Below are 14532 nucleotides of genomic sequence, written 5' to 3'. Positions count from 1 at the left end.
TTGGATGGCACGATATACAAATGCATAGTTCCCTCTATGTGATGCCAAGTATACACTGCAAATCATCTGTGAAAGCAACAAAGAGGCTTTTGAATGCAAGCACTCTTGTTCATCAATGTGGGTAAATCATATCCAAATCAATAACCTCCTTTTCCCAAGTGTTCAAAAAAGAGACTCGCTTAATCATGTGATGTTTCACTCAGTGCTTAACCTCATCTACAGCATCTGTTCAGGGGCGGAATCTAACATGAGTCTTGTTCAATACACAGAAGAGTGACACCATCTTCATTACATGGGTTCTCATTAGCTTATGCACATTTCCAACACTGTATAACTTTCTAAACCTTTCTTCAGGTTTAGGAAATATCTCCCAAAGAGGATCTCTTTTCACTTTCATCAGAAAACTAGACTGTCTCAGAGTTAGTTCTCTTTCCTTCCCTCACCCTTTCCTTTTATTTATTTCTCTTCCAGAGCTGGGGCTATGAGTATATGTGATCTATCTTTCTTTCTTTCTCTCTTTCTCTCTCTCTTTCTTTCTTTCTTTGTTTTTTCTTTCTTTCTCTCTTTCTCTCTTTCTCTCTCTCTCTTTGCCTAAGAAAATAGCAGCCTGATTTTATTTTAATAAACTTAATAAATTGCAGTTCATTTACTAGCAGCCTCTTCATCTCTTCTAAACAAATATTTCTTTTATGGTAAAATCAGCACATGCTCAGGGGAAAAGTGTTCAACAAGGATGTGAAACTCAAATGTCTCATAGAAACCCAATACTGTGTACAATTAATATGCTTTAATAATTATAATAATAATCTGAAGAAGTAAGGAGATGAACTTTACAGTGATTTTGATATATGGTATGTCTCAACCAAAAATCATCCTCAACTCCTGTGGTTTTGCAAACCTGAAATGCTTCCATGATAACCTCCTTCTGTATAACACAAATCTCAGTCACCCTTTAAAGTCAGTAAAATGCCTCACCTCAGCTTCTCACAGTCATCCCAGTGTAGTCCAGCCACCTATATACCATGGCACATTTCTTAGTTATTTGAACTCTTCCCGTCTTTACTTTTAAGTTGACACTTGACACTTGTCTGCACTCCCCAAAGAGGCTGTACATTCCTAAGGATCAGGAGCCAGGCTGTACATATATACCATAATACATAGTTCAGTACCCCAGTTCTCTATTCACCACTCCTTTCCAATACCACATGGGCACTACTGCAATATCGTCTAAGTCATTTTGAATTCTGAAGTTCCCAATGAGCCAGATCCGTTGCCTTGTAGATAAGGACTAATTTTTAATCCCAAATAAGTAGAAAAACATAAAGGTATAGAGTTAAAAAGGAAATTCGTGTTCTAAGTCAACACATAGCTACCTACCATGGATTCTACATCTCTGCAGATATTTATCTGTAGTGATGGCTTATATTGAGCAAGTTGGTCAAATGACATTGTGCATTTAAAAGAACACTGAGCTACTCATATATATCATTAACCAAATAACACTACATCAGAGAGAGGGTAAGTTTTAAAACCTAGTAGGGGCTGAAATATTTTTCTCTGGATTGAATAATTATATGTCCAATATAAAAAACTATCTTTTCCCACAAATAATTTCCTAAAAAATATATCATAAACCCACAGAATTTTAGAATGGAGATATTTTGGGCTATATCTTTCAGATCATTTATCATCATTTTACAGATGAGAAAAACTGACACCTGAAAGATCTAAGCAATTTACTCTGAGTTACTTAATCATCGATGATGGAGAGAGGACCAAAATACCAGTACTTAGACCCTATTTAAGCAGCTTCTGTTACACTTCACTGACTCCTTTACAGCACAATATATGTATGTATGTATGTATTTTTAAATTATAATTTTAATACATACAAAATGAATAAAAAAACACTGAACACCACTAATAATGACACATGCACATGAAGATAAACAAGTGCATGCACAAGGCATTCCATGATAGACGCTCCAAATTTGCACAAGCGCACAACACAACCGCTCTTCACTCACGAAGTTTAAAGATGATTGTGTTCCAAGAGTTTATAAAATAGGAGCATTTCTTACCTGGCAGCTGTATGAGGGGTTGATAAAAGACATTGGAAACTTGAGCTATGATTAGACATCAGATTATTCTAGCACTGAAGGGTTGCTTCTACCTGGGTTTCAGGAGTATAGTACTTTTAATAAAAGAGTAGATCAGAGACTTGAGAGGGATAACCTAACATACATCACCTTCACCCATGTTGTAACATTAGGTTGACCGCTGGCAATTATAACCCAAATCTTCCTATTGGCCAGTTAGGGCCCTCCCTTTCCTTATCAGGCCAGAAATCTCTATAATTATAGTTACTTTCTCACATTAGGAAGCTCAGGAGGGAAAATAATCTCTGAAGCCCTCCCTACTCCCAAATTCAGGGTACCAGAAAGGGCAGTATCTGTTCCCATGTTTTTAGTATAAAAGTGCATAACTTTGAGGGTGAAGGGAACATGATCTACACATAATAGAGAAACTTGAGAGAAACCCTCCCTTCCAACTGTCCCCCAGTTCTCCAGTGCCAGTGTTTACACATGGCTACTTGACTAGGGACGCATGCTTGAGAAACATGAATAATCCTCTTTTTATATATTTCAAAATACCCATGATCCACGATAAGTAACAGGGCTTAACATTCTGATGGTCAAATCCTTTTTAAAAACATTCGCCCTGTTGCTTGCATATCCATTAAAGATTTAACCACTTCCAAGAATCCCTTTGCCCTTTCACACAAACCTTACATCTTGCAAAGTTTTAATAGGTACCCGTGAGAGAACAAGCAAAGAAGCAGAGAAAAATGCTCACTCCAGTTGATCTTTTCTTTCTAAACACGAAGGCATATAAAAGGACTAATCAGTAATAGAAACCCAAATGAGAACAAAGAACAGCAGCTTTTCACACCTCTTAACTAGCAAGAGACTACAAAACAGCATCAGTATTATGGCATGCAACAAAAACAACAAAATGGTAGCAAATTTGGTTGTGACACCCTGAAATGACTGTGCTTTTAACTTGTAGGACAAATGATTTTATTGTAATGAACATTTTAGTCATGGCATGAGAAAGCTTTCATTTTTTAAAAACTGTTTGTTGATAATCCTCATGTATCAGTTTCCTCAGATTTTTAACCCCTAGAATTTGAGAAGAGCTTAATATTTCTCAACAAACATCAATAAAAAAGGCTATTCTATGACCCTGAAATCTTCCAAATGAAGAAGAGTGTACATCCTCCTGACTGGCTCTCTGTAGAGAAGCTCACAAAGGGACTGCAGAGTAGATTCATTCCACATATGCAATGGCTTTCCCTCCCAATTGGAAGAAAGACTGAGAAATAAAGGAATTGGAAATGTAATTTTCGCTTCTCAAGTTTAGATCATGATTGAAGAGTGAGTCTGTGTTGTGGAATTCCTAACCCATGTAAAGAATAGATAAATCAGCCCTTTGCCCAAGTTGATTAATGGTAAGTAAAGAGGGCTTAAGTGGACACATGGTCACTTCCCTGAAACCTGTCCCCCCCCCCCGCCCACTTCCTTCAGAAATAATGAGTACAGAGACATTAGATTAGAAAGCAAAGTTACTCACCATGGAAGAATCACTGCTTCCACTCCCGATCGGAGCTCCCTCAGCACAGGTTGGGAGGTGGGTAGAAAGTTGACTAGCCCTGCCCCCATCTATGACATCACAATCTACCTCATAAAAGGTAGTGAAAGTGCTCTGAACTCCTGTCTGATTTCCGAGAGATACAGAAAAGAGAGAGTGAGAGAGAGAGCAAAAGAAAAACAAAACAAAAAAAAAAACGTACCCTACTTGGGAAGGGATTAGGGCGGTGGAAGAGGGAATGGTAACTACTTGGGAGAAAGAGGCATATGAAAGAATTAGGTGCTGAAAGAGAAATGTGCGGGCCTTCATGACATCAGGCAGCACGGTCATTTGGATTCCTCTTTGGTTCTTGAACGAATCAAAAGGGACCATCTAGGAGGAGGATGAAGAAGCACCCTGCCTTGTCAGGGAAAATTATAATGGGGCTCCTCCGGGGGTGGGGATGAATCCCCTATTTAAAGCATCCAGCATCATCACCAAGAGAGAAAGCAAGGGCTTCAGCTCTTAAAGCCTGGAACAGTAAGTGGGGGAATCCCAGATGCCTTTCTTGAAGGTTCCATGGCCCTGCTATGTGACCTTCGTCAAGCTCCCAGCCTTGGCATGTCCAGCCAGTAACGTGGTACTAAAGGGATACTTACCACTTTCAATGGGATGCATTCATTGTTGTTAGAACTGCAACTCTTTCTAATTTCCTTTATGCCCCTCAGAAGGGGTTGCATGAAGTGTATAATTTAAAAGATAAGCCAATAACCAATGCCTGTTTCTACCTTTAGAATCCTTTCTTAGAGCTTCCTCGATATAAAGTGTTACTAACAACCTTGAAAGTTTTCCTGTGAGTACCAAATAGACTTTATATCTAAAAAGGGTAGTCCAAGCCCACCTTCAAAACCCTTAAAAAAAAATCAAATGGCAAGATTTCTACAGTCATCAGATTCCCTGCTCCTTCACTCTCAGAGGCAGAGCTCATGTGACCCATGATGCTAACTGGCCAAATGTGTTTTGCATAAGCATTTCTGTTATAGTCCTACAGTCATAGCCTTGTTTAATGTCTGAGTCCAAGTCTTCTGGGGAATCAGACAAGATATGAGAATGATATATAGATACTTGGATATATATATTTAAATGTCGATTTAGAAATTTAAAAATAGAAAATACTAAAAAGTTGTCAAGAGGGCATTATGGCAAAACCTAAGTAATGGGTGATGCTGAAGAACAGGCAGGTCCTGAAACAATTCACATAGGAGCCAGACCTTCATCTGCCTAGTGGAATATAGGAAAAGTGAAATCATCTCTTCCCACAGTATTTTAACAAAAGCAAATATGCAAAATTATAGCTTACAATTTGTGGCATCACAAGTGGGTAAATCCCAAAGCCTGTTTCCATATGCAGATAATTCCAAATTTGGGGATTTTTTATTTTTTGAGCCAATTTGTCGTATTTCTAATCCTGTCATCCTTATTAAATACATAAGTGTGCTATAATAATCATAATTTAAAATTAAGCAAAATTGACAGATTAGGAGCAGTTTGAAAGACAGAAGTTACTAAATTCAAACTGATTTTGGATTCAGCAACAACACTCCCATCTTATGCTTCAAATAAATGTTAAAAAGACATTTAAAGAATGTCTTTAAAGAAATAAAGATAATGCAAAATAAAAAATATTAACTGTATAAAAAGGATATTTTTTGTAGTTGATTTTTTTCTGTACTTATTAGAGAAAGAAAAGCTACTCTATGCACATATTTTGATCACTCTATTATTCTCTGTCCATTTCTACAATTCTAAGTCTAAATTAAAATTCTACATATAAAAGCATATATTTATAGATTTTGTAATTAATGGCCCTGTGAAGTTTTATTTTCTCTCAAATTTTACATATTGGATCATTGACTAGTTGGCTTATCCTTGATCTTTTATAATTTATAATAGTCCTATTTAATTTTAGAAAATAGGGCATTTCCTATTGTAAGGAATATGCTAATCATTAACCTTTATTTATCAGTATCAAAAAGGATTATTATACTTACTTCACTCATCTCACATCTTATAAAAACTTTCAAAGACAAGATGAATGGTGCAATTATCCATTCTTCCAACAAATATTTTAAGATTTTTACTATACTCTAAAAGAGTTATACTTCTCCCAACATTAAGATATTAAAATAAAAATGGGATCAAACACTGTTTAAATATTGAAATAGAACAATCTAAACTTAGGTAACAAACTACTAGTATTTCTTATTAATTATTGTCTGGAAATGTAGCATGACTTCAGGAACCCAATGCAAAACTAGGCTGCATCAAAAGGATGCAGAGTTGTAAACTGTGCTGACCTTTTAAGCGAATTTAGTATGATTGACTGTGATAATGCCTTTGGTAATGAATATTACTTAAGATGAGATAACTTGCTCTGACACAGGATGCAATGCCAGGATAAGATAATTTTCAGTTCTCTTTGGATCTAACTTGTTGACATTGTTCAAAAACCTAAGTCTTACCAAAACTGAGGATTTAATGCAGAATTCCCATGATACCACATAATCAATGAGTTGTTCTTCAAGATGAAAGATGAAGTGTTTGTAATATTTCAGAATATTATAAGAATCCCCATAATTAGTCACAATTATAATTTTAGTAGATGTAAGTCTGGTTTAAAATTTTTGTTTGGGATAATAAAGTCAATTTAACTTCTTTAGTACAGAGGATGAAGAAGAAAGAAGTGGAATAATTTGTAGGTTCCAAAAGAATAATTTGCAGATGCATTTAAGAAGTAATTCATCATGGAAGGACTGATAAGGCAACTGTCATCCAACTTGACCCACATTATTACTCTTGAAGAGAAATACCTCAGTAAGACAGACTCTAATAAATGTTTATAGCAGCAGACTTGAAACCGGAGTTTCCAGATAAAGAGATCATGTTTTGATTTTTATTTGACCATGGTGTCTCACATATAGAAATTTGGTCGAACGGAATAAGAGGTTCTTAGAAGATGATGTGGACTAGAATCTCTCCAGGATCTCTCTCAGTCTCAAAACAGATTTGCCAAAGAAGATGGATGAAAGAGGTCAAGGGACAGGTTGTAAAGATTTGACAAAACATCTAGCCAGAGTTCCAGTCAAGTTCATTATCAGCAATGCATCAGCACAGATGAGGGTATTCAGAGAAAAGTAATAAAACAAGATATCGTTTTGTTGATGAAAGGAAAGATTAAAAGTCCAAATTAAGAAAGCTTGCCTTCAAGAAAATAAGATTAGAATGAAGTATTTGAAATATATGTATTGCCTAGAAGGAAAATGGCTGTTGTAAGATGATGTGTTCTAAAGTAATAAAAGAAATCTGAACTAAGGAAACTCCACATTGCCCATCCAAAAGCCTTTCCTATTTATAAGATACATGGACCATAATGTGGCACATATTTCTCTTCTAAGGGCTGTGATCAAAGCCATATTTTATAAATCATTTAAATTAAGCTAGAGAAAGCACTCGACAAAATAATCTGTAGAGACAGAATGTAGACAACAGTAAGTTAAACACACTCTTATTTCTAGAATGTAGTAAACCAAGAAAACAGTGAATACACAGAGATAGCCATCAACAGATATTTTCTATTCCTGCAAAGAATGCTGAGTATTTCAGTAAGCTGAGAAACTAAATGAAAAAAAAAAAAGAAAAACACTGAATACACAGTCTAATAAAAGCATAAGGAACAAAATGTTTATCCTTTACATGGAAATTATTTGGTATTAGAGATATGAAAAATTTTGAATGCCCTGATTCAATGAATATTTGTCATTATGCCTTTTACATAGTAGGGATGCCATAAGAACTATTGAGTTCAGTGAATTAGGAAAAAAAATTATGTGAACAAGAAATAAATGCAACTCTTTGAAGTCCTGATTGTTAGTCATCGGAAACTGGAATTATCTTGATACATATTCAGTATGAAATACTGTCTCATCTATGGGCTTCATTCATTTCACTAATAGCAGTATTAATAACCTTCACAATCTGAGAAGGCTTTGCTGTAAAATGAGAAGTCTCTGCAGTAGAACTTTCCACTGTATATCTTGACAACTTGTGGAAACACTGATCTTTCATAGAAAAATATTGATGTCAAAATTTTATCACATCAAACACTGAAGAAACATCCAGTTTTGCTATGGGACTTTTTATTTCCTTTATTCTTTTTGTTTTGTTTTGTTTTGTTTTGGTGCTAAGGATTGAACCCAGGGCCTTGTGCATGTGAGGAAAGCACTCTACCAACTGAGCTATATCCCCAGCCCTTCTTTATTCTTCTTGACCATCTTAGGCAATGAAAAGACGTACAAAAATAATAATAAAATCCTTAGAAAATCTTATAATAAGCATATTGGTTAATATCCATCTTCTCCTTTTTAACCTATTTAATATTTATATCAACTTTTCACATTTTCACTTTTTTCTTCAATACCCTTTAACCCAGAAATTCTTGAGGCAGGTCCAAGTAGGAATAAGAAAAATATCACAAATAATCTATTCTTGACTAAAATGACAAATCCTAGTATGCACAGGAAAATCAGAAGTCAGGGACTAAATATAAAGATACTATTTCCAAATAAAGGTATTCACTCAACGTATTGGCCTTATGATAATTTGGTTCAAGTTTACGGAGCAGGTATGTCTGCATTTGCTCTGACATATCCAAAACTCACTAAAAATTGGGTGGGGGTAGGATGGGGGTGGAAGCTTCCTAAAACACTTCTCTGAGTATTATTTTAAATAATATTTTTAATTTTTTAAAGAATTCTTTAAATTGAGAACAATTAAAAATAAAATCAGATAATTACCACATATGGATAAGTAAGATTAGAATATATCTTATGTGGATACTTCATAAACCAGTACTTATTCCATAGATCTGTCTAGGTTTCATGGATATCCCAAGATAATTGAAATTATCTTCTCTCATCTGGGTACATCCCAGGTGTATAATTTCCAAGTTTCCGTAAAATATTACTGTTAATTGGATGCCATATAATCCTCACAATATTAACTGAAATCTGAGGCATTAATTGATAACAGATTAAGATATCAATTATTTTCCTTCCTTCTTTTAATAACAGACTCTCAAAACTTGAAAAACTTCTAAGACCCAAAGGAACGAAAGCTCATTGATTGAATGACAAGTTATGATACTGATATTTCTGGGGTAGAGCCACTCAGTTAAAAACCACTAAGCCTGTCTACTCTTACAAGCAATAATGTCTTCAAACTAAAATAGAAATAACTCCTCAGACCCCAAGTTCAGGTGACACAACCAAATCAGTGTACTGAGTAGTTTAAAGTTAGGTCAATCCATGTGTCCATTTTAAGTAAAGGGAGTGATTTGTTTGGTTCATGTCCTAGCTTTGCCCCAGCTAAGTCTGTTTTCTTCTTTTAAAACAAGAACACTGGAACACAGTCTTTTCCTCTGCATAAAATCAGGTCAGGAGGACCACACACTAGTTTCACTTCATTAGTGAATAACTAATTTTTTTATGAACAGACTTGATCATATTGGTAAGTTTAGGATCACCATCACAGCATGCATAACAATAATAGATTCACTTCTTCATAAATGGATCAGTGTCCCATCCTTCTTAGACCTGCACTGCCTAGATTCAGACAGCAGACACAGTTGTGGGGAACCTGATACCAAGCTTCCTATGATGACTGCCTTCCAAGGAGATGTTTGCTTTTCTTATTAAAATCCCTATTAATTTTTTACTTTTCCCAAAATTAATAGTTTTGAATTGGCTAAATGTTACTTTTATAATCCTGGTAGAATGAATTCCCTGGGAGGGTCTGTGCAAAAATCAGTGACCACATCCACAGATTTGAATGCAACTAAGCAAGATTCAGTGCAGAAATCAGACGTAAGTAGTTATAGTTTTACTATCATAACAGATTTGACGGGGGGAAGGCTTTTGGGAGTAAGATCGAATCATGCAACAACCCACCTCATTAACAAAATGTGTGCAAAGAGCTGCTGCCATTCTGAAAAATGATAAATACCCATTTTATTTTCTATCTGTCACTAAGTTCCTACACTATCCCTCCATCCAGATTTACAATCTGAAATTGGTTTTATTGTACTCTTTCTAGATCTGGACATTCCGATTCTTCCTAGATCAGGAAAGGTCCTTTCAGTCTGAATACTTAATGAATGATCCACTCTCTGAAAGGTCTGGATAAAATTCTTCTGAACTGCTGTGAATTTCTTGAACACATATCCTTTCAAATGAAGCACAGAAATGCATTCCAAGCCCAAATTGAAATAGCTAGCAATTTATTTTTTTTTCCATTACTGCTACACTTTGATCAGTGGAGAGAATCAAGAATTGACTACAGACAGAATCAGAAGATATAAAAATACTCCACAAAAAGGGTTCCTTCAACTACAGGTCTGCACAATTAGATGTAATGCTTGTTTCCATGACTATTTCATTCTTTTTCAAAATACTGGCACTTGTTTTTTGGTATACTGGGAATATAGAACTGTCCTAATGCATTTCTCATCATATATATCATATATATGATGAGAAAGTATTTGTGTATCTATTTATCTACCTATCTATCCACACACACACACACACACACACACACACACACACTGCACTGTACAAATTTATCTCCTCATTTTATTTCTCCTAAACTGCATTAGATCAGACATAAAAGTCATTTTACTATTGCACATTGAAAGAGTAAGACAGGAAATGTCACATTGAGTGTGTTTGTTTTGTGTATAGATGAACATAGATGAGCATCTTTGATTACATGCCAACATCAGAAAAGACTGACTTGGAAATCATTAGTTTCCAATATTTTAGGAATATTTCTTGCTCATCACCATGAACATCACGGCAATTTTTAAATTATTTTTTATTAGTTCTTTTTAGTTATATAGGACAGTAGAGTATATTTCGACATATTTATATAAACATGGAACACATCATATTCTAATTGGGATCCCAGTCTTGTGGTTGCACATGATGTGGAGATTCACATGTATTCATATATATACATAGGAAAGTTAGGTCAAATTCATTCCACTCTCTTTCCTATTCCTATCCCCACTCATGATTTTAATTGAGCCAATTTTTTTTAAATAATATGTACAGTCTGACCTGCAATTGATCCCTTATTCCTCAATTTTTCTCTTTACCAACAGATCCTACAAGTGTCATAAATTATATTTGCTCAGTTTATCAAACTGTACCCCAATATCCAATTGAGAAGGATTCAGATTTGATAGAGGTTTAAATGGCAAAGAACTAAAATGTGTATTAGGGTAAGTCTCACCATCCCTTGGAATTAAGAATGGGTCAGGGGTCTCCTCACAAAGCCTGAAGACTTAGGCGACTAACATACCTTATCTCTGATCTCTGTTCATACATTTGGTTCATATGGAGAAAAAAATGTATATGTAATAAAATCAGTTAAAATTAATATGCTTTCTGTGTATAGTCAGCTATAAGTTAAATCCTAGTCCTTCCATCTCTCACTAAAATATCAAATTTCTTTCCTGCTCTTTTGTTCTGGCTTAATTGCTATAATGGTACTCCTAATGTATTAGAGCCTTTTACAAATGCTTAGGGGAATCTTTTCACGTTTTTCAGAATACTTGAGGTTCATGAAAACAATACAGTAGTGTTTCCAATTTCATTCAGAATAACACACAACATATACATTTTTGGCAGATAAAAATCATCGAAAGTCATGAGATGATTTTTATTTCTTGAGATCCAGGTCTACATTTTTTAAATTAACTTTAAAAGTACCCATTAAATTCTCTGAAATCAATGAATAAAAATTAGATTTCAAAGTATGATAATTAAATACATAGGTAATTTCCATATCATGACATTGACATTTGTTTATATTCATAATAGTATTTATATACTTAAAATATCTGGCTCAAATTTTCTCCCATGATGATATAAAGCTGTCACATTTCGTGAACATTTACATACAGAAAACTAATTTTTGATATACCATGCTTAAGTTTCCCTTCCTTTTCTCTCTCCTTTTCTTTTTTCTTCACTCCTCTTCACTCCTACCCTACCTCCTACTCTTTCTTTCCTTCTTCCTTTCATCCTTTCTTCCTTTTTTATTCATCTTTCTAAAATACACGTCAACTGGCTTAATACTTTGAAATAAATGAACATGAACCTAAGCAAACAAAGCTAGTTTATAGACTAACTGGCTATTTCATCTTCTGAAACAGTTTCTTCTACATTTGTTCTAATAGATCCATCATTCCAATAATCTAAAAAGTTTTTTTTCTTTTACAACCAATCATTTCTTTTATAACCAAGTTGAATTAATTTGCTCACAAATACACCTTCTACCTTTAAATTCGGTAAGGATGGCCCCTTTAGGCCGTTGAGAAATGTCTAAACCAATGGCTTAAAAAAATTGGTTGCCAGCCAGAAAGTTAATAGTGCTTTACAGAGAGCCGATTTGTGAATGAGCATACACAGACATACATCTCGGAGTACTTTATTTATCTAATTACTCTAATTTCCCATCATGACTCATAGAGCTTTTGCACCCGTTCTCTCCCATGTTGAGTAGTTTTCCTTCCCTGCCTCTCAAACCAAAGCAGACACAGCACCATAGGTCTTCCCCAGGCTGCACATGTAGAATCACATGAAACATAAATAAGCTGACATGGCACATAATTGCTTAACATACGTCCATTGTGCCAGCATAAGACCATAAAAACATGTGGCTCTCTGTTTTGAAATTCAAATCATTTTTCTTGGCAAATGTAAATAATCTGTTCAAATCTCTACTCTTTGGGTGGAGATTTTGACTTGTAACGAATAAAACTTTCCTGGGGTTTTCATATATTTCAGACAAGAAGCCACGGTGTTGAATCCCACAGACATAAACACACCAAAAAGGAAAGAAGATTCTTGAATCATCTTCTTTTCTTGATTACACATGAAACTACACTGGCTTCTCCTGAAAAATATAGTGACCGACTGTCACAACAGACAACAAAACAAATGGGGGCCAAACGTGGGTGCAATTTTTCTTGGCAAAATCATTGAAAATCTGTGTGTATGGGGTCTCACATTCTTGACTTTTTTAGGGCTTTGAAGGCAGTCATTTGTGGCTATTTTGCACAGTAAGCATGTTGATTTTTTTTTTTTTCTCCATTGGCCATTAGTGAAGGAAGATGAAGAATAAGATGGAAGCAGAAGTGGCGAAGATAGCAATCTACAGATGCGGGTGTGGCACCACACAGCAATCAAGCTCAGGAAAAAACAGAAACAAAACAAAACAAAATCATGAGGAGGCCGAGAGCAGGCCTGTAACTGAGCCATATAACAGCAAACTCTGACAATGCATTTGACTCAGAATCATTATAAAGTATGACATTCCTCCAAAAGAAGCCTTGTCCCATGCAAGGATTTATGGACTTTGCCAATGAGACTCAGAGAAAGACACAGGCTTCTTGATGGCGTTCTCAATGTCAAACACCTCTGCAAATGCCAACAGTGCAAGTGACGAAAGCCAGCGATGGTTCAGACTACATGAGAAAAAGACAATGGAAATGAAAGCTCTGAAGGCAGTGACGAACAATGGGTACTGAGAGGATGATGGAGAGCAGCTCTGCCAGTAAAATATTGCCCAGATGAGTTCGTGGAGTCTAAGATCCACAAAGATGCTTTGTGCATCCATGTAAATAATAAAGATTTGGAAAGTAACAAATGAAAGCACACGAGGCAAGCTGAACAAAAAGCACTTGGTTCCACAGGTGCTGTATACAGATGGACATGAAAGCAGAGTGGTATGGGAAACTCTACCATCAAGGCTGAAGATAAGAAAGGAAGCAAGGGAGATGCAATGTTTTGATCACTTCTTGGTGAGAGAATATTGATAACTAACCAGCTTGGCAGGAAGGACACATTGCAAGACAGATTGCTCTTGGTTGTGGAAGAATGTTGAAGCAGGATCATTTTGGAAATGCAAAGAGGTGACTGTGCTTTGGGAAGAGGCACAAAATAGCCAATGTATTGAGCTGTAAGGTAGGACTGCATGGATCAGGCTTTCCAGATGGACTCGCCATGCAAGCCAGATCAGCTCTTTTCCCAGCTATGATTTCCACAAGCTAAACAACATAGGAATTGAAACATTTGGATCCAAGAATGATTTTATGATTTTTTTCCCCCACAGATTTTAATCAAATGATCAAATTGCTGAATTTCTAAAAATAGTTTCAGGAAGAATTGAGTTTTGTGACTTGTCTGATGTTCACATTCATGGTGTCTATAATGTTTTCTTTCCTGGCAATTCTATACTTAAAATGGCAACATCATGGTTCACTGGGAAAAGAACTCAGGTGGCAGAGCCACACTTCTGAACTTGCAAATAATTTATAATAAATGGCATCCTGTGTTGAGAGAAAGGGGATGAGGGAGAAGAAGCCAAGGTGAAGAACCTCAACACATACATTTGGAAATCTTGCCAAGAAATCATGATTCTTCTAAATATTCATCGAACTTCTTGTTCCTATGCATTTGATGGCTTCTTATTTCCATGTATTTGATGGAAATGGTTTAGTGTAATTATATTTTCATGAGAAGGGAAACACTGTAAAGACTTAGCAAAGAATATATAATTGTTAGTGTTTGACAATTATGTTGGATTTTGGCAACAGCACATCAAACTATATTAAATTTAAACATACTTTAACTTTCAAGGGTTACTGATAACCTAGTATGCATTGGAACCTGATCAATGGATTCCTATTATTTTCATCATCTCTAACGTGAACACAGTCCACAAATAGAGAGGCTGGCTCCTGAACATAGAAGGAAAATTACTAGGACTAACAAAGGGAAG

General features: G+C 35.5%; 1 protein-coding gene across 4 annotated transcripts in view; it reads right to left on the bottom strand.

Annotated features, from left to right (window-relative positions):
* The window catches only part of Ctnna2 (catenin alpha 2), a 940372-nt gene that overhangs the window by 22586 nt on the left and 903254 nt on the right, over positions 1–14532 (bottom strand). For 2 of the 4 annotated variants that reach the window (XM_076833066.2, XM_076833065.2), the window contains one exon: positions 3634–3777. The exons of the other annotated variants lie outside the window; for them this stretch is intronic. In XM_076833066.2, coding sequence (XP_076689181.1) covers positions 3634–3777 — 144 coding nt within the window. The remainder of the gene's footprint in view (positions 1–3633; positions 3778–14532) is intronic. 4 annotated transcript variants of the gene reach the window in all.

This window comes from Callospermophilus lateralis, chromosome 14 (assembly GCF_048772815.1).
Source record: "Callospermophilus lateralis isolate mCalLat2 chromosome 14, mCalLat2.hap1, whole genome shotgun sequence".
NCBI classification, from domain to species: Eukaryota; Metazoa; Chordata; class Mammalia; order Rodentia; family Sciuridae; genus Callospermophilus; species Callospermophilus lateralis.
Note: the sequence above shows the minus strand (reverse complement) of the source record. Positions and strands in the feature narration are given on the sequence as shown.